Source organism: Photinus pyralis, unplaced genomic scaffold, assembly GCF_008802855.1.
Source record: "Photinus pyralis isolate 1611_PpyrPB1 unplaced genomic scaffold, Ppyr1.3 Ppyr1.4_LG1, whole genome shotgun sequence".
Classification (NCBI taxonomy): Eukaryota; Metazoa; Arthropoda; class Insecta; order Coleoptera; family Lampyridae; genus Photinus; species Photinus pyralis.
Window position 1 is genome coordinate 47,599,818 of NW_022170249.1, and position 19,530 is coordinate 47,619,347.

Consider the following 19,530-nt stretch of genomic DNA (forward strand, 5'->3'; position numbering starts at 1 on the left):
GGAGGGGGGGCATTCCATACCCCCGAAAACCCCAAGGATCCTCTCTTCCTCAAACCGTCTAATTTTCAAGTTTTGTTTGAGGATTGTAAGGGAAGATTTTCAAATACTTTCCTCCGTAGGTACTGCAGAAAACACAGCGCCGGGGGGCAATGGGCAGTTGTTTACGGAGGGGAGGGGGTACCATACCCCCACACCCCCAGATAACTGTTTAATCTTCAGGACTCGCTGTTGGGGCTTGAAAACGGAAATCGTCTTCAAAACTTTTACGTTCGTTTAATACCATCACATTTGTCCTTGAGTGGAGTTGTGCGTGGGAAAATTCTGAGAACCGTGGGACCTTTTTTTCTTTTGATGCCGCCCGCCGCTTAATTTTGACCCGGGGTATTTCGCAAAGTTTGCGCGGGATGCCATATTTTGGCATCAGTTGTGCCAGGGATGCTACGTTTAGGTTCGCGTTCACGTTGGGTTTGCGCTCACATTTGGGTTCACATTCGCGTTCACGTTGGGCACGCGTTTACGTTTGGGTCTGCGTTGATGTTGGGTTTGCGTTGATGTTAGGTTTGGGTTCATGTTTGGGTTTGCGTTCACGTTTGGGTTCACGTTCGCGTTCACGTTTGGGCAAGCGTTTACGTGTCTGCGTTCATGTTGGGTTTGCGTTCATGTTTGGGTTTGCGTTCACGTTGGGTTCGCGATCACATTGGGTTCACGTTCGCGTCGAATTCGCGTTTACGTTTGAGTTCAAGTTGGGTTTACGTTCGAGTTGGCGTTTGCGTTCACGTTGGGTTTGCGTTCACATTTGGGTTCACGTTCGCGTTCACGTTTGGGCACGCGTTTACGTTTGGCTCTGCGTTCACGTGTGGGCACGCGTTTACGTTTGGGTCTGCGTTCATGTTTGGGTTTGCGTTCACGTTGGGTTTGCGATCACATTGGGTTCACGTTCGCGTTCGAGTTGGCGTTTGCGTTCACGTTGGGTTGGCATTCACGTTGGGTTCACGTTCGCGTTAAAGTTCGCCTTTGGGTTGGCGTTCCTGTTCACGTTCACTCTCGCGTTGGTTTCACTTTCACACGTTTGGACGTGAACGCTCACCCAAACGTGAACGTGAACCTAAACGGAGCACCCCCGGGATAACTGCCAAAATATGGCATAGATTATAAAGTGTTGAAAAATGAATCCTGGCAAATGGAAGAAAACCTCCTTTTCGTGGTAAGCAGAAGGAGTTTCTTAAACGATACCGATACCTATACTGAGTAGAAGGAGTTGATGCACCTCTTTGCACATTATATTCCTCTGACACTGAATTTGTAAAGGTTAAGTGTTGAAATATTACTCCTGGTAATTGAGAAAGACCTCCTCGTCCATCATGTTCTTTTGAAAGACAAACACTTTTACGAGCCGAGACACTTTGCATATTATTCTCTCCTGATACCTACTAAAGGTTAAGACGGAAAAAGGTCCCCTCGCCCTAAGATAAATTGCAGAATGGCGGAAGTGATCAAGAACTCCTCATCCATTATGTTACTCCTGGTAGATAAAAGAACTTGGAAGGGTTTGCTAACTGACACCTTCTCTGTATAGTAGGGGCTAAGACACCTCGGACAGTATATTCTCCTGATAACAAAGAGTACGAAATTTTCAAATGTGTAAGTCAAAATAACGTGATGGTAATGGAAGATTTCCTCTTCGTTCTTCATGGTGTTCTGGTAGCCAGAAAGATTTATACCTACTCTGTATAGTAGGCGCAGAGACATTTCCTCGCTCTCGTGATACTACATTTAAAAAGGTTTAATCGGAAAATTAAACGGAAAGTTTCCTTTCCCCATTTTCTAGGAAACAATACCAGCATTCTAAAGTTATAAGTTTACAAAATACTAAGATACTAGACTTTCAGTATTTCAAGATATCAGGAAGACCAAAGTGGACAATTCTCGCGCCTTATCAGGAGAATATAATGCGCAAGGAGTTGTTCCTTCTATACTTTTCATCACCAGGGAAAGTAGTTCTATGCTTCATTTAAAGCCTGACTTTCACTAATCAGGAGGATACAGTGTGTGAGGAGGTTAAACATACCAACTCTTATCAGGAGAATATAATTTCCAAGGAATTGCTTCTGCTCCTGGAACACGAATATCAATGAGCCAACTCTTATAAGGTTTCTATGCCTATCAGACGAACCTGATGGACGAGGAGGTATTTTTTCATCAGCAAGAGAAATATCCATATGCTTTAGTTTTCAGTAGTTTTCGGTAGTTGGCTCGGAGTATTTCGGACAGTTTGCGCGGGATGCCATATTTTGGCAGTTGTCTCGGGGGTGCTACGTTTAGGTTCACGTTCGCGTTAAAGTTCGCCTTTGGGTTGGCGTCCCCCGGGCCAAACTGCCAAAAATTAAGCGGCGGGCGGCATCAAAAGAAAACAAGTTAAAAAGTAATCGTAAACGATTTACATAAAGCGCATTTCCACTTGCATTCATTTCCCATTTGTAAGATGCAACTTCTGATAAAATCGTAAAAATCCGGCCACAAATATGAAAGATAGCGTTGCACATGGGCAATCCATTTTTGACGTGTTACTTCAATTTCAGTTTATGAGAAGAATTTCATTTCAATGCTTTTCTAAATAAGAAAGTTGGAACTGCGCATGCGCAAACCTAAATTTAAAAAAATTTTTAGATTTTCCTTTGTTCCAAGCGCCTAAGTATCAAATTTCACTTAAATGGTGCCATAGATAAAAAAGTTGGCACTGCGCATGCGCAAAAGAAAATTTTGAGACTGGCGCTCGATGATCCTTTATTCCATGTGCCTATGTATCACATTTCATTTAAATTCTTCCATAAATAAAAAAGTTGGCACTGCGCATGCGCAAAACCAAATTTTGAAATTGGCGTTTGATTTTCCTTTATTCCAAGTGCCTATGTATCAAAATTCATTCAAATACTTTTATAAGTAAAAAAGTTTGCAATTCGGTTTATAAATGGTCGAGATGCGAAAAGGGCACTGTGAATTCTGAATCGATTCGATTCAACTTTTGGCATTGCGTATTATATGGCTAAAGCTATGCCCATATTGAATTTCATGCAATTTAGTTCATAACTAACGGAGATGTAAAAGCGATCGAACATTTCTAAACAAAGTTATCGTTCACACGGACAAATAGATGGACAGACAGACAAAGGAACAGACGGACAGACCAGCATGCAGACGACAGATAGCAATGCAAAATTATAAACGATCTCTAGGATCGTTAATAAACGGCAAAAGGGTAAAATTATGGAACATGTAAAAAACGGTTTTTTGTTTTTTTTTACAATAACTTTTTTTTGTAAGCGGTACAGAAAAAATTCCTTCCTTGGTACAAGACTCGACACCATAACGAACCAAATAGCGAAAAAAGTAGAACAATAACTCTTAAGATAAAGAACTAGTAGCGTCGCAAAACGAGCGGACGGACGGACGGACGGACGGACAAAGTGGCCACAATAGCGCATTTTTTTTTTGTGGAAATGCGCTAAAAAGTTCCCACTGTCCTCAGAATTTTCCCACGCACAACTCCCCCTAATACCTACTTCCTTGAAAGCAGAGAATTCAATAAGTACTCGACTCTCTCAAATGGAATATCAGTAAATCCCGAATCGTTTGTGTAAAACTCTTTAAACAATGGAACACGATTGAACAACCAATTTTAGAAAAACTCGATGAAAATTAGGGGAAAACCAAAAAACTTGCGAGAAGCTTAAGAGAAACTTGAAAACAACTTGCGAGCAGTTTACCCGAGATGAGAAACATTTTAGGAGAACGTGCGGAGATTAGGATGGGAATTGAGTTTGATGAAGAAGTGCTGGAAATAGGAGTTATGTGAGGAACAATCAATCTGGCTGGTAATTGAAGAGTAATTTAGGAATCTTAAAGGAACGCCAAAAAAACTGCAAAGGGATGAGAATTTTGAACCTTTGGATGCTCTTAAAATGAATTGAGCTTAAGGGCAACGTGAAGAGGATTTGGAACAACTTAAAATGTTGGAAGAACTTGAGGGAACTTGGGATGCATTTGGATCAAGAAGGAGGAAATTGAGAAGGACAACTTCAGTAGCTTGAGAGATATGATTGAACAAGCTTGAGTAAAACAATGGATGGCGAAATCTAAATTCTATGCCGATTCTAATTTATTTAATTAAACATGATCCGATCATAAAAAGGTGCTTCGAAATACAATACACATAATATTGTTGAATAGCTATCTACTAATTTCTTTTACTAAGGAATGCAGCTTTAAACACCTAAAGAGAGCAAAGGTTACGCACTACTTTTATTGTTCATTTCCATTTGAATCTCTTCCAAGGTTTTGTTTTTAGTTTCTGGAATAAAAAATATTATCATCACCAGTCCGAAAGAGCAACACAGCGCGAACGTCAAAAAAGGTACGTACAGCCCGTACTCCTCCATGGTAAACTGGAAGTATTTGGAGGCCAAGCCGGCAAATATAAAGTAGTATCCGTCCGAAATGGCGACAGAGTACGCCTTCACGTTACTCGCGAAAATTTCCGCCCCCAAAAAAAGGGGCACCAACTGTAACGCCGAACTGTAACTGATAATGTACGTGATGAGCATTACGGTTGGTAACGCCGAAATTCCGCTAGTGTCCAGCCCGAGCACATCGCGCGCGAGAAAGAAAAGTCCTCCGAGCAATAGGGAGATGACCGATCCAATGGTGGAGGCGATCATTAGCGGCTTTCTTCCGATTCTGTCGACGTATAGCGCGCCTATGGTGGAAAACAGGATTTGTACGGCGTACCAAATGAGAACTCCTGACAAAGGCGAAAGGGCATCGCTTCCCTCTTGGAATAGCGTTTGGGCGTAAAACGTGAACGCAATAACACCACTAAACTGTTGTCCGAATCTCAACCCCATGATCATTAGCAGATTTTTCAAACTGGGTTTCTTAAACAGACATCGCAAGTTTCCCTTCGTCACGCTTTCGGCGAGTATCTCCAAGGTTCGATCGGCTTCCTCGACACCTTTAAACGCGACCAAGCTTACTCGTGCCTTCTCGTGATTGTTTTTAATCAAGTAGAAATTGGGCGAATCGGGAATCCAAATGAGCAGCACCAAAATGATCACCGGCAGTGCAGCGCAGATTAGAGCGGACCATTTGATCGTCAAATACGTGCCGATCACGTTCATAAAGGCCGAACCGATCAAGAAGGTGATCGTGACGGTGCAGCCCAACAGACCGCGCACCCCCGCGTCCGAAATTTCCGCGATATAAACCGGTATCACTCCGTAAATCAGTCCGTCCGAGTAACCGGCGATGAGTCGCGCCGCAAGGAGGACCGCCAGCGAATTGGCGAACGCCATCATCAGCCACGAAACGATGAACGTCACCGAAGAGATCAGTATCGCCATTTTTCGCCCGATCAGATCCAAGGTGATTCCGGCGCAAATGGCACCGCACAGGCCGCCGAATAGGCAGATGACGACAACCCATGACGACTGCTCGTTTGTCATGGGAATTGGGGAGTCTTCGCTTAGAAGAAGCGGCAGGGACGGCGATGACCATCCGTACTGGCAACCACTGGAGAAGGTGGCCACCGAACCTGGAAACAACCCAGTGAAGGTATCAGTGTGCTATAGGTAGTTGGTGACTTACAAGCAAAGACTGCAGTGTATTGGAGCGCCCTTTTTTCCAAGGGGAAATTCAACAGCTTCATTGTGACGAGTGACGTGGAAAATTCGCAATCTCAGTTCCCATGGAACAATAGAGAGTTTGGGGCTCCAAGGTGAAGGTCTCACTCTATTTTCATTGAATGCAACCAATAAACACCGAACACACTATTTTGACTTCACCTCACTTCGCGTTTTCGTATCTAACTGACACCCAACGCCTTGTGTCACAGAAAAACCTTGGCCCCCGTCTTTTTTGGCATCGCGGTATGTACGCATTTAGTACATCATCGCAGACAGAAAGACATATATTGGAATCGACCCAATTATAGGTTAGAAATTGCCCAAAACTAAATTTCGACACGTGCCGCAGGTAGTTTTTCGGTGGGAAATTTTAACGAACTAATCCGAGATTATCTAATTGTGTTTTTTTGAAATGGAGCCAGTATTAATTAAGTAAGTGTCAGATACAGAAATAAACTAACTAAAGGTTTTTTTTTTATTAAAATTAGAATTTTTATGCCAACTTAAGTTGGCTTGGGAGCGTTGTTGAATTTTTAATGTTAATGGGGCCGGTTATGTTACTTGGTTTACACCAGTGCCAGTATGGTGACTATTTTTTTCATTTTTTTTATCATAATGAGGTTTCTGGCCGCATAAAAAGCGTACAAGTGTCTAAATGACAACAGCCTAGAGTCAGGGAGAAGTTGCTACCACCGCTGGAGTCGATGGAAGGGGCCCAAGAATCAAAAATTCATTCAAGCCCCTTCGAAACTCTTAATGCCTTTTAAGACTTTTTCTTTCAAAAACCTCCAAAATCCGTTTGAAGCTTTGTTATGGCCTATGATACTCATCCTAGTCCCTTTAAACCGTTAAAGACACTTCAGTACTACTGAAATTACCTTCATGACCTTTCCAGGCGCTCCAAGATATTTCATATACTTCAAAGCCTTTGGCGAAGGTTTTCTAAGGTCCTTCTCAAGAATCCTTCGAGAATTTTCAAAAATTTTCAAACACTTTAAAGAAGGTGTCAAGGGGTTTAGTGCTTCTTCATGTTGAAATTGATGATGATTTGAGGTGATTCTCAAGATTCTTACATTGAAAACCTCCTCACACATTGCATTCTCCTGATAAAAAGTTTGTAAGGGTTGAAAACTAAAGCATATGGATATTTCTCTTGCTGATAAAAAAAATACCTCGTCGATCAGGTTGGTGAGTTGGTCTGACAGGCATAGAAACCTTATATTTTATTGATATTCATTTATCAGGAGCAGAAGCAATTCCTTGAAAAATATATTCTCCTGATAAGGGTTGGTATGTTTAACCTCCTCACACACTGTATCCTCCTGATTAGTGAAAGTCAAGCCCCAAATGAAACATAGAACTCCTTTCCTTGGTGATGAAAAGTCTAGAAGAAACAACTCCTTGCGCATTATATTCTCCTGATAAGGCGCGAGAATTGTCCACTTTGGTCTTACTGGTATCTTGAAAGTTCAAGTGGAAGACCAGGAGCGGCACTTAAGGGCCAGTCCCTGAACTTGCACCTGTTGCCCACAATTATGCAGTAACCTGATGTTTGTTTCGATCATTGAGTTATTGGGCAATAAAGGCATTTATTATTATTATTATATTGAAAGTCTAGTATCTTAGTATTTTGTAAACTTGCTGGTTTGGTTCCCTAGAAAATGGGGAAAGGAAACTTTCCGTTTAATTCCGTTTCCAAATGTAGTATCACGAGAGCGAGGAAATGTCTCTGCCCCTACTATACAGAGTAGGTATAAATCTTTCTGGCTACCAGAACACCATGAAAAACGAAGAGGAAATCTTCCATTACCATCACGTTATTTTGACTTACATATTTGAAAATTCCATACTCTTGGTTATCAGGAGAATATAATGTGTGAGGTGTCTTAGCCCCTACTACACAGAGAAGGTGTCAGTTAGCAAACTTTTCCAAAGTTCTTTTATCTACCAGGAGTAACATAATGGATGAGGAGATCTTGATAACTTCTGCCATTTTGTAATTAGTCTTAGGGTGAGGGGACCTTTTTCCGTCTTAACCTTTACTAATTTAGTAGGTATCAGGAGAAAATAATATGCAAAGTGTCTCGACTTCTACTGCACAGAGTGCCAGCAAACTTTAGTAAAACTGTTTGTCTTTCAAGAGAACATGATGGACGAGGAGGTCTTTCTCCATTACCAGGAGTAATATTTCAACACTTAACTTTTACTCAATTCAGTGTCACAGGAATATAATGTGCAAAGAGGTGCATCAACTCCTTCTACTCAGTATAGGTATCGGTATCGTTTCAGAAACTCTTGCAAAATTCTTCTGGTTACCACGAAAACATGATGCCCGAGGAGGTTTTCTTCCATTTACCAGGATTCATTTTTCAACACTTTATGTCGGTTTAAACTTTTACAAACTCAATATCGTATTTTTTGTATCTGGAGGATATAATGTATGAGGAAGTGTTTGGCTCCTACTACACGAAGTACCTATATATGTTATCAAACTCTTGTAAAATTTTGTATCTACCAGGAGTACATGATGGACGAGGAGATTTTATTCCATTATCAGGAGTAGTATTATAGCACACATGTGCTTAACCTTTACAAATTGAGTATCTGAAGGTGTCTCAGCCTCTACTACACGAAGGATCAGTTAAAAAACTCTTTTTAGCGCATTTCCACAAAAAAAAAAAAAATGCGCTATTGTGGCCACTTTGTCCGTCCGTCCGTCCGTCCGTCCGTCCGCTAACTTTGCGACGCTACTAGTTTTTTATCTTAAGAGCTATTGCTCTACTTTTTTCGCTATTTGGTTCGTTATGGTGTCGAGTCTTGTACCAAGGAAGGAATTTTTTCTGTACCGCTTACAAAAAAGTTATTGTAAAAAAAACAAAAAACCGTTTTTTACATGTTCCATAATTTTACACTTTTGCCGTTTATTAACGATCCTAAAGATCGTTTATAATTTTGCATTGCTATCTGTCGTCTGCCTGTTGGTCTGTCCGTCTGTTCCTTTGTCTGTCTGTCCATCTATCTGTCCGTGTGAACGATAACTTTGTTTAGAAATGTTCAATCGCTTTTACATCTCCGTTAGTTATGAACTGAATTGCATGAAATTCAATATGGGCATAGCTTTAGCCATATAATACGCAATGCCAAAAGTTGGATCGAATCGATTCAAAATTCACAGTGCCCTTTTCGCATCTCGACCATTTATAAACCGAATTGCAAACTGTTTTACTTATAAAAGTATTTGAATGAAATTTGATACATAGGCACTTCGAATAAAGGAAAATCAAACGCCAATTTCAAAATTTGGTTTTGCGCATGCGCAGTGCCAACTTTTTTATTTATGGAGAATTTAAACGAAATTTGATACATAGGCACTTGGGATAAAGGAAAATCAAACGCCAATTTCAAAATTTGGTTTTGCGCATGCGCCGTGCCAACTTTTTTATCTATGGAACTATTTAAGTGAAATTTGATACTTAGGCGCTTGGAACAAAGGAAAATCTTAGTTTATTAGTTAGTTATAGTAAATTAGTTTTAAAATTTAGGTTTGCGCATGCGCAGCTCCAACTTTCTTGTTTAGAAAAGCATTGAAATGAAATTCTTCTCATAAACTGAAATTGAAGTAGCACGTCAACAATGGATTGCCCATGTGCAACGCTATTTTTCATATTTGTGGCCGGATTTTTACGATTTTAACAGAAGTTGCATCTTACAAATGGGAAATGAATGCAAGTGGAAATGCGCTTTATGTAAATCGTTTACGATTACTTTTTAACTTGTTTTTCTGGCTACCAGAAGAAGATGATGCACGTGGAAGATTTGTTTCCATTTACCAGGATTTTCAACATTTTATTTTGGTTTAAAGTTTTATAAATTCAGTATCGTACTCTTTGGTATCAGTAGAATATAATGTGTGAACAGGAATCTTGGATTCTGTTACACAAGTAGAGTTTAGCAAACTCTGCTAAAAAATTGCCGACTAGGGGAACATGATGGTCTTTTTCCATTATCAGGAGTAATACTTCAGCCCATACTGGCTTAACTTTTACAAATTTGGTGATATGAGAACAGGTTTTTTCCACCTCCACGAGTATTATTTTAACAGACGTTTGCTTAATCTTTACAAGTTTTGTATCAGGAGTGTCAGAAAGCTTTAGGGACAAATTTTCTGTATACCAGGAGAACATGAGAGAGAGGAGACCTTTTCCCATTATCAGAAGTGATATTTCAACACCGTCCTTATTTTGGTTTAAACTTTTTCAGATTCCTAATAATACTCTTTCGTATCAGCAGAATATAACGTGTAGGGAGGTATCTTGGCTCCTGCTACACGAAGTCGGAAAACATTTGTAGTCGCACGTTATATTCTCCTGATAGAGGATTGATAAAAGTTAAAATTCTTTAAGATCCTGCTCAAGACTTCTTTCCCCAATTTCGTAATTATAGGTTCAAGAGGCCAATAAAAACGTTATCTCGCGGTGATGGAAAAAGACGTCTATCATGTTCCCCTGGAAGCCAAACCAATTTTAGAGTAGTTTTCCACTACCTTTGCGCACATTATATTCTCCTGATAGAGGATTGATAAACGTTAAAATTCTAAGATCCTGCTCAAGACTTCTTTCCCCAATTTCGTAATTATAGGTGCTGAGACCAATAAAAACGTTCTCTCGCGGTGATGAAAAAAGACGTCTATCATGTTCCCCTGTTAGCCAAACCAATTTTAGAGTAGTTTTCTACTACCTTTGCACACATTATGTACTCCTGATAGAGGATTCATTAAAGTTCAAATTCTTTAAGATCCTGCTCAAGACTTCTTTCCCCAATTTCGTAATTACGGGTGCTGAGGCTAATAAAAACGTAATCTCGCGGTGATGGAAAAGGACGTCTATCATGTTGCCCTGTTAGCCAAACCAATTTTAAAGTAGTTTTCTACTACCTTTGCGCACATTATATACTCCTGATAGAGGATTGATAAAAGGTAAAATTCTGTAAGGTCCTGCTCAAGACTTCTTTCCTCAATTTCATAAATATGGGTGCTGAGGCCAATAAAAACGTTATCTCGCGGTGATGGAATAAGACGACTATCATGTTCCCCGGTTAGCCAAACCAATTTTAAAGTAGTTTTCTACTACCTTTGCGCAGATTATATACTCCTGATAGGGGATTGATAAAAGTTAAAATTTTTAAGATCCTGCTCAATACTTCTTTCCACAATTTCGTAATTATATGTGCTGAGGCTAATAAAAACGTTATCTAGCGGTGATGGAAAAAGAGGTCTATCATGTTCCCCTGTTAGCCAAACCAATTTTAGAGTAGTTTTCTACTACCTTTGCGCACATTATATACTCCTGATAGAGGATTGATAAAAGTTAAAATTCTTTAAGATCCTGCTCAAGACTTCTTTCGCCAATTTCGCAATTATGGGTGCTGAGGCTAATAGAAACGTTATCTCGCGGTGATGGAAAAAGACGTCTATCATGTTCCCCTGTTAGCCAAACCAATTTTAGAGGTGTTTTCTACTACCTTTGCGCAGATTATATACTCCTGATAGGGGATTGATAAAAGTTAAAATTCTTTAAGATCCTGCTCAAGACTTCTTTCCCCAATTTCGTATTTATATGTGCTGAGGCCAATGAAAACGATATCTCGCGGTGATGGAAAAAGACATCTATCGTGTTCCCCTGTTAGCCAAACCAATTTTAGAGTAGTTTTCTATTACCTTTGCGCACATTATATACTCCTGATTGAGGATTGATAAAAGTTAATCCTGCTCAAGGCTTCTTTCCCCAATCTCGTAATTATGGGTGCTGAGGCCAATAAAAACGTTATCTCGCGGTGATGCAAAAGGACATCCATCATGTTCCCCTGTTAGCCAAACCAATTTTAGATTAGTTTTCTACTACCTTTGCGCACATTATATACTCCCCGCTGTTTCGGTAAAACCCACACAAATAGACACATAATACCAAAAAGGAAGTTAAAGCAAAGAGTTCCCTAATTACTCTTTGGTTAAAAGGGTCTCAGTTAGGGAAATAAAGAATTTAGCCGCACATTGTGAACTATATTTCAGCCTCGATTTCAGCCGAATGAGTTTAGGTGTCGTAGTGCAAAATAAGTACACAAGGCTTTTTTTATTTGAATTTTAATGTCTTATTGACTCTTGTTTTTCTGTTAGAGAATTGGCTAGAATAGAACTACCATCCCTAAATCGTATATTTGCAATATCCTACCGGCGCACAACTTAAGTTTAAGAGTTCCTCCATTTCTCAAGCATTAGTTGGGGCGGTGCATCAAATGGGGTTGATAGATGTGAGATAATTGTGGTGTCATTCGCCCATCCTGTCGTGGTTTAAATTCCGATCCAATTGTGATAGTGTTGGGATAAGGGTGAATGTTCTTCGAATGCTTCTTCTTCTTCTTGGTTTTCTTCGAGGGTAGCTCAACGGGTTTCGGTACGTTCATATCGTCGTTCTTCTTTTTGTAGTAGAAGATCTCCCCCGCCAAAGTCAACATGGCGAGACCCAACCCGACCAGCGTCGCGATGAAGACGCCGCCTGTAAGTCACGTGACAATTCGAAGAAAAACCACCTGACTCATGGTACTCACCCAGACTTTCTAGCGTGATCCCCTCGCTCTCGTCGAAATCCGAACAGTCGCCCCTGATCGACGTATTCCAATATTTCGTCTGGAGAAAGTCGAAGAAGCGTTCCCTTTGCAGATCTAAAATTCTAAACGTCTTTAGTTAGCGCGGAATTGGCCGAGCGTGGGATGATTACGCGATGCTGATGGGATCCTGGAGGTAGCTGCCCTGCTGAATGGCGATTGCGTACGGTTTCTCGGCGAAGACCTCGCCGACCTCGCTGAAGTTGCAGTTCCTCGAAATTTCGTACTTGATCTCGGACGAGTCGTGAATGAAGGCGAAGTCGCCTTCGAGCCGTTCGTTTACGATGCGGAAACCTTCGGACGCGTTCGGCACGGGGTTCGATTCGTTGATCGACAGCAGGATGTGACCGTACTGCTCGTGAATCGGATAGTCCCACACTCTGTACCTTTTGTCCTCAGTTGAGGCGTTGAGGGTGAGCTCTTTCCACATTCTTAAAGTGAAATAGCTATGAAACGATGGGGGGCGTGGCTGAGCGTACCTGTAAAGGGTGTCTTCGGCGAACTTCATGTTGATGAAGTATTCGTGGGTGAGTGACTCCCTGACAACTGTGTAATTAATACGGGATTGTCGGGAGAGTTGATCTAAGGACTCTACGGGCGACTGAAAGAAGTACCGTCTTGACATAGGTCCCAGAAGATGACAGTCAGGAAAACGGCATTCTCCTGTCTCTTATCTCCTTGGGGGTACCTACTTGCATACGCTCCACAGTTAAAAATGCAGCTAAGTTGGCTGTGAATGTCGCCAGCATGAGGACCACGAACAGCCAGTAGGCTGCCACCAGGGTGCGCGCTGACAAAGACTTTGGTGCCTCCCCTCCACCTTGGGGGGTGAACGAAGTCAAGGCGAACCAGAAGCTTTCCTTCAAAGTGAACTTCCTGAAAGCACCTCGTCTTTAAGTGGTAGTAACTGGGTAGATAAGCCAACCTGCAAGTGTAGGGATAGGCATCCGGGTTGTTCTTCGCGCTGTAAGGGGAGTACCGGTCTAAGAACCAAATCATGCAGGCCGCCACGATTAGGGCGGCAACAATGCTAAGCCATACTTCCACTTTGAGCACAGTCATAAACTTGAATAGCGACGTTTTAATGACCGGTTTCCTCATCACTGCAATGGACATGGTGAACACGATGGCAGACAGGCGCTACCAACCTATGGAAATTCCCGACTGCTCAAAGTATGGTGGTACAAAATCGACCACCTCCTCTCGGTCAGCTGTCATGATCAAAGGAGCTATGGACATGTACGTTTCACCTGATACAATATCGCCAATGATCCCGTCCCATTTGCCCTTCGCATTTTTGTGCCCAAATGTTCCGCTTTTGGGCACCACCAATTCGTAATTGAAGTGAAGCATTTCGGAAAGCTTCTGGACGAACTCGATGCAGTACCCGGTCCACCGCTTTTTACCAGTGACCGGGTCAGTCTCTTCGTACGCCCAGGGCACCGCCTAAAAAAAATCGATGACCGAACTTTGAGTTCAGCCAACTTACCGTTATGGTTCCGATGCGAAAAAACGGCTTCACCGGCTGAATATCGTAATTTGCTTCGGCCACCAACTCACCACCTCGATACCTGGCGATGATCTCCCCGTCGGCTTCGACGCTTGCCACCGCATCCAACCGTAACGCCCCTTTAACCAAGCGGAAGGTACCACTACCCCTGCCGTTCTCAGTTAAGCTCTGTAGTAGATCAGTTGCGATTGTCTCGCTGTACTTCTGCTCAAAGCACGAGACGTTTCCCCCCAGATCCACACCGCGCGCAACCATATCTTCTAAATTTCGATCGATCTCCCAAAGGATGGCGTTAAGCAGGTCGCGCTGTAACCGAAAGTCTTGGGGGCAAACGCATTCCTCCAACCTTCGCAGCTTGCAGCACGTCTCCGGGGCAATCCGCAGCAAGTTTACGTTTGTCAAATTTAGCTCCTGATCCAAACATTCGGAGGGGAAATCTAGAAACGCCAAATTCCAACGCTCGGGGAATCTCACCAGCCTCTCGCTGTAAGCCTAAACCACCAATTATTACAACCGAGCTTTTAACAAAAGGTGATTACCGAGCGAAACAGTTCGGTAACGTTCGCCGTGTGCGCGATGATCGCGAAGCTGTTCGGCATCGGTCGCATCTTCTTCAACCTCTCCGCCGTGACCTTGTCCAGCTGGTGCGTGACCACCATGCGCAATCGCGTTGAGTCGATCCAATAATACAGCGCTTGGTCGACGTCTGAAACAAATCCGCTGATGTGAATCGGCGGCGCTCTTACGCACTCACTATTCGGATCGTCAAAGATCGCGACGAGATCGGACGAGTTTCTCATGGTGAGCAACTTATCCAAAACGTCCAGTATCGGACTGATCGAAAGGTCAACTCTTACGTAGGGCACGTCAAGCTTCTCGGCCACTGACTTCGCCTTCTCGTTGCCGCTCCAGGTGGCGTCGATTACTAACGGGGGGTTTCCGGAGAGGGTGCTGCAAACTGTAAAGGAAATTAGCGTTGATGTACCATAGCGGAACTTACCCTTGTCCTCGTCCTCATCTGTAAATGCTAGCGTCAGAACGTCACCGGCGAGAGTTACGCGGCCCTCGCCGTACAACGGCAGAAGGTCCCGGAACCATGTTACGAATTCCTCTTGGCCTTCTTCTGTGACAAAAACTGCAACATAAAGATACTTTTGTTGTTGTGTAGAGGCAAATTTTGTCAAATCAAGAAGGGGGTACTGAATAGAGTCTTTTTTGAGTTTTGGAAGAAATTGAAACTGGGAGAACATGATATTGTGGACGATGTGACATTCCCTTCAGGCAAGATCCGTTGAAAAACTGGACAAGATGTAAAGTGATCCAAGATCGAAGATCCGAGATGGAAGCTCGAAGATCGAAGATCCGAGATCGAAGATCCGAAATTGAAGATCTGAGATCGAAGATCCGAGATAGAAGATCCGAGATCGAAGATCCCAGATCGAAGATCCAAGGTCGAAGATCCAAGATCGAAGATCCAAGATCGAAGATCCAAGATCGAAGATCCAAGATCGAAGATCCAAGATCGAAGATCCAAGATCGAAGATCCAAGATCCAAGATCCAAGATCGAAGATCGAAGATCCAAGATCCAAGATCGAAGATCCAAGATCGAAGATCCAAGATCGAAGATCCAAGATCGAAGATCCAAGATCGAAGATCCAAGATCGAAGATCCAAGATCGGAGATCCAAGATCGGAGATCCAAGATCGAAGATCCAAGATCGAAGATCCAAGGTCGAAAATCCAAGGTCGAAGATCCAAGATCGGAGATCCAAGATCGGAGATCGGAGATCCAAGATCGAAGATCCAAGATCTAAGATCTAAGATCTAAGATCCAAGATCTAAGATCCAAGATCTAAGCATCCAAGATCTAAGATCCAAGATCTAAGACCCAAGATCTAAGATCCAAGATCTAAGATCCAAGATCTAAGATCCAAGATCTAAGATCTAAGATCGAAGATCCAAAATCAAAGATCCAAAGAATTCAAGATTCGAAATTCAAGATTCCAGATTCAAGCTTCAAAGATTGATGATGCAAGATTCAAGATTCAAGTTTCAAGATTCAAGATTCGAGATTCAAGGTTCAATACCAAAAGTTCAAGATCCAAGCAGCAAAGTTCAAAGTTTAAGTACAGTGGAGAGAGTTATGAGTTCAGAATTTAAAACCCGAGACTCTTGTGATTTAAGCTTTTCTAGATTCGAAAATGGTCAAGATTCTCTTGATCCGAGATGCTCAAGATTCAAAGTTCATAAAATTCTAACTTCGAGACTCAAGACTCCAAGCTCGAAGATCCAAGATCGAAGATTCAAGATCGAAGATCCAAGATCGAAGATCCACGATCCAAGATCCAGGATCGAAGATCCAAAATCAAAAATCCAAAGAATTCAAGATTCGAAATTCCAGATTCAAGATTCAAGATTCAAGATTCAACATTCAAGAGCCTCCAAACTCAGGACCCAAGAGGCAAGATTCGAGAATCAAAACCCAAGATCCAACAGTCAATATTCAAAATGCAAGATTCAGGATTCAAGAATTTGTATTCATGGAAGAGAATTTAGAATTCAAGGATTCAATATTCAAACCTCAAAGTTCAAGATCCAAGAGATATGGGTCATGGTTCACTGATCGAGGTCATCAGGATTCAATATTGTAAAGAAAATTGTGCGTTTCGGGTTAAAGATCCAAGAATTCTATAATTCAAAATTGTCAAGATTCTATCTTTTCAAATGTAATTATTTTTAGGATTAAAAATTTTCAATGCTTAAAGTTTTCTCGATTAAAAATTGGATTACGGATTTAGCATTCATCAGGACCAGGATACAAGATTCAAGCCTCAGAATTCAGGAATCAGGACTCAAGATTCAAAATCTAAGGTTTGGGATTCGGTATTCAGGATTTTGAATTCAAGGAACGGAAGTTACGATTCAAGTACTGTATTGAGTACTGAAACTCTTACCAAAGTTCAATCATCGGGGTCAGGATTCGTAACGTTGTCATTTCAGGATTTTATGATTTTTTTGGATTTTCATGTTTTAAATTTACTAGATTTATAATTAAGATCAATTCAGGATGCATCAGGACGCGGAATGCAAGTTTCCAGATTCAAAAATCGAAATTAAAGATTAAAAATTCAATATTTAATAGTCAAGATTCAGGGATTCAAGATTCAGTATTTTGAATTTAGGACTGGGGATTCGAGGTGAAGAATTCAGTGTTCAAGATTTATGGTTCAAGATGCAAGATTCAGAATTCAATACGGAAGGTTCAAGATCTAAGCCGCAAAGTTTAGGGTTAAAGGACTGCGGTCAGGATTGAAGAGTCAGTATTCGAGATTCAATACCCGTGATTCAAGATTCAAGATTCAATGTACAAGATACAAGGTTCAAGATTCAAAATTCAAAGTTCAAGGTCAAAGATTCAAGATTAAAGTGTCAGGATTCAGGATCCAAGATTCAAGATTTAGGATTCATGAGCAAGGATTCAGGATTCCGGATTCAAGATTCCAGTTTCAAGATTCAAGGTTCAAGATCCAAGATTCAAGATTAAAGTTTCAGGATTCAGGATTCAAGATTCAAGATTTAAGATTCAAAAGCAAGGATTCAGGATTCAAGATTCCAGTTTCAAGATTCAAGATTCAAGATTCAAGCTCCAAGATTCAAGATTCAAGATCCAAGATTCAAGATTAAAGTTTCAGGATTCAAGATATAGGATTCATGAGCCAGGATTCAAGATTCAAGATTCAAGTTTCAAGATCCAAGATTCAAGATTCAAGTTTCAGGATTCAAGATTCAAGATTTAGGGTTCAGGAGCCAGGATTCAAGATCAAGATTGGGATTCAAGATTCGAGATTCGAAATTCTAGATTCGAGATCCGAGATCTAAAATTCAACAGAGAAGCGGCAAAGTCCAAGCACCAAGGTTTAAGGACCGGGGTCGGAACTCATTATTTAGTATTGAAAGTTCCGAATTGAAAATCTAAAACTTTTGTAATTTAAGCTTTCCAAGATTTCAGATTCTCTAGATTCCAGATGCTTCTAAATTCGATACCCGAGACTCCAGATTCAAGATTCAAAAGGCTCAAGACTCAGGGCCCAAGAGTCAAGATTCAACACCCAAGACCCAAGACTCAAGATCCACGGTCCAAGAAGCAACATTCAAGAGTGAAGATTCAAGGTTCAAGATTGAATTCGAGATTTAGGATTTTACAATCAAGAAACAGAATTTAGAATTCAATCCTCAAGGGATTCAAAATTCAACATTTGGAATTCAAATCTCAAGTACCACAAGTTCAAGATCTAAGAAGGAAGGATCGGGGTTTAATGATCGAAGTCAGGATTCAACATTAAGTATTGACAGTTGTGAATTCAGGGTTAAAGGTCTAACTCCACTGAATTGGTCTTATTAGAACCTTCACGGCTTAGGCCTTAGGACACGTGATACAGCCCCTTGAATTTTTGGTTTCTGGAACAGCTCGAATATACTGTAAACGCAACCCATCTCAGGTAGACGGGTGGTACTTTTGAAACCAAAAGTATTAAATTCTTAGCCGGGTTCTTTGTCTCGACTCACTTACCTTCACTCATGTGTGGGCCTCAATTGAACCACTGCAAAACCATCAGCAAAACCAAAGAGTTTGAATAAAATTTAATGTTTAAAAACGAATGATACAAATAATTACTGATCATCCTCCCTCTCAGACATACTGCTATCCTCCGCGCCCGACGAGTCCACCTCCTCGCTCTCCTCCTCCAATCTCACAATGTTCGCGTACTTTTTCACGTACAACTTGACCCTCTTCAAAAAGGTCGCGTTGTCAAACAAACACAAGGTCGCCGCCTCCGGATTGAGCGGGTCTCTCGAGTTCGGGTACGTCAGCAGTTGAGGCAGAAACACCTCAAATATGTTCGACAAGTCGTAGAGAGGACTCCACGTTTGATTGATGACGTCCAAGCAAACGGCGCCCGAGGTCTCCTCAACGTTCGGATGGAAAATCTTGTTCACGAAGCTCACGCTCGGCGAACTGAACGGATAGTTGCTCGGTATCAGAATTCGAACCTTCCACACGCCGCCCTCGTAGGGCGTCTCCTTCGGGCCCAAGAATTTCACGAAGTACTCGTTCGTGTTCATCATCCACACCTCGTGCTTGTTCAAGAGCAGTTTGGTCACGTCGGTGTATGCCCGTTTTTGCGCTGAAATTTGTGCCATTTTCAATCACTACTTTTTGAGGGCGAAGTGTCGTCTTGAAATTTACTAAAACGCAATCACTCAGATCAGCTGTCACATACAAACTGTTAACATTATCTCAACGCCAACTAATGAACAATCTTTTTATATTTGGCGCACCAATCCTGTCGCACTTCTAAGAACTTTTGTAATAAGGGTGACTTTAGTACCTATTTTCATTGGGATCAGACTGTTTCATGGAGTCTCGAGAAGTATGAATTTTTGAACCCTTTAGTTTCTGGTAATGTGACTTTTGAGTGTTCCAAAACTTGATGTATCTTGAACATTCATAGGAATCTTGAGGTTTGTATTTTGAGAAAAAGTGATTTTGGGACACTTGTTTCCCTTCAGAATTTTGGATTTCAAAATTTGTTTAGCATTTCTCGACAACTATGAGTTTCGAGAATCTTCTTTGAAAACGATATAGCGGGTGACCCAATAAGACTGTTCCTCGACCATATC

At 41.5% G+C, this 19,530-nt stretch overlaps 2 protein-coding genes and 1 pseudogene across 3 annotated transcripts; all 3 read right to left on the reverse strand.

The window, feature by feature from the left end:
* Positions 1 to 4,150: 4,150 nt before the first annotated feature.
* On the reverse strand, positions 4,151 to 5,908 carry LOC116158658 (facilitated trehalose transporter Tret1-like). 2 transcript variants are annotated; one of them, XM_031471481.1, is made up of 3 exons: positions 5,641 to 5,908; positions 4,420 to 5,587; positions 4,261 to 4,348 (listed from the first exon to the last, which is right to left on the reverse strand). In XM_031471481.1, exons 1-3 carry the CDS (start codon positions 5,699 to 5,701, stop codon positions 4,342 to 4,344), a joined length of 1,236 nt encoding a protein of 411 aa, XP_031327341.1. In that variant the 5' UTR covers positions 5,702 to 5,908; the 3' UTR covers positions 4,261 to 4,341. The 2 variants fall into 2 exon arrangements, with proteins under 2 accessions (XP_031327340.1, XP_031327341.1); XM_031471480.1 differs by having other exon boundaries at positions 4,151 to 5,587.
* Positions 5,909 to 11,883: 5,975 nt separating this feature from the next.
* LOC116161957 (ionotropic receptor 25a-like) lies at positions 11,884 to 15,098 on the reverse strand. Its single transcript, XM_031475463.1, has 11 exons — positions 14,849 to 15,098; positions 14,603 to 14,806; positions 14,388 to 14,554; positions 13,828 to 14,340; positions 13,487 to 13,784; positions 13,264 to 13,441; positions 13,031 to 13,214; positions 12,818 to 12,939; positions 12,452 to 12,769; positions 12,282 to 12,403; positions 11,884 to 12,229 (listed from the first exon to the last, which is right to left on the reverse strand). Exons 1-11 carry the CDS (start codon positions 15,096 to 15,098, stop codon positions 11,949 to 11,951), a joined length of 2,637 nt encoding a protein of 878 aa, XP_031331323.1. The 3' UTR covers positions 11,884 to 11,948.
* Positions 15,099 to 18,519: 3,421 nt separating this feature from the next.
* LOC116180745 lies at positions 18,520 to 19,140 on the reverse strand (annotated as a pseudogene).
* Between the last annotated feature and the right edge of the window lie 390 nt (positions 19,141 to 19,530).

What these genes read in the sequence shown, in the direction of transcription:
- LOC116158658 (XM_031471480.1), bottom strand. Translation starts at nt 5,701, where the DNA reads ATGAAGCTGTTGAATTTCCCCTTGGAAAAAAGGGCGCTCCAATACACT. An exon ending in ATACACTGCAGTCTTTGCTT is followed by an intron (nt 5,588 to 5,640) that starts GTAAGTCACCAA and finishes GGTTGTTTCCAG; the next exon opens with GTTCGGTGGCCACCTTCTCC.
- LOC116161957 (XM_031475463.1), bottom strand. Translation starts at nt 15,098, where the DNA reads ATGTTCTCCCAGTTTCAATTTCTTCCAAAACTCAAAAAAGACTCTATT. An exon ending in GCAGTCGGGAATTTCCATAG is followed by an intron (nt 13,442 to 13,486) that starts GTTGGTAGCGCC and finishes TGTCCATTGCAG; the next exon opens with TGATGAGGAAACCGGTCATT. An exon ending in TAACTGTGGAGCGTATGCAA is followed by an intron (nt 12,940 to 13,030) that starts GTAGGTACCCCC and finishes TACTTCTTTCAG; the next exon opens with TCGCCCGTAGAGTCCTTAGA.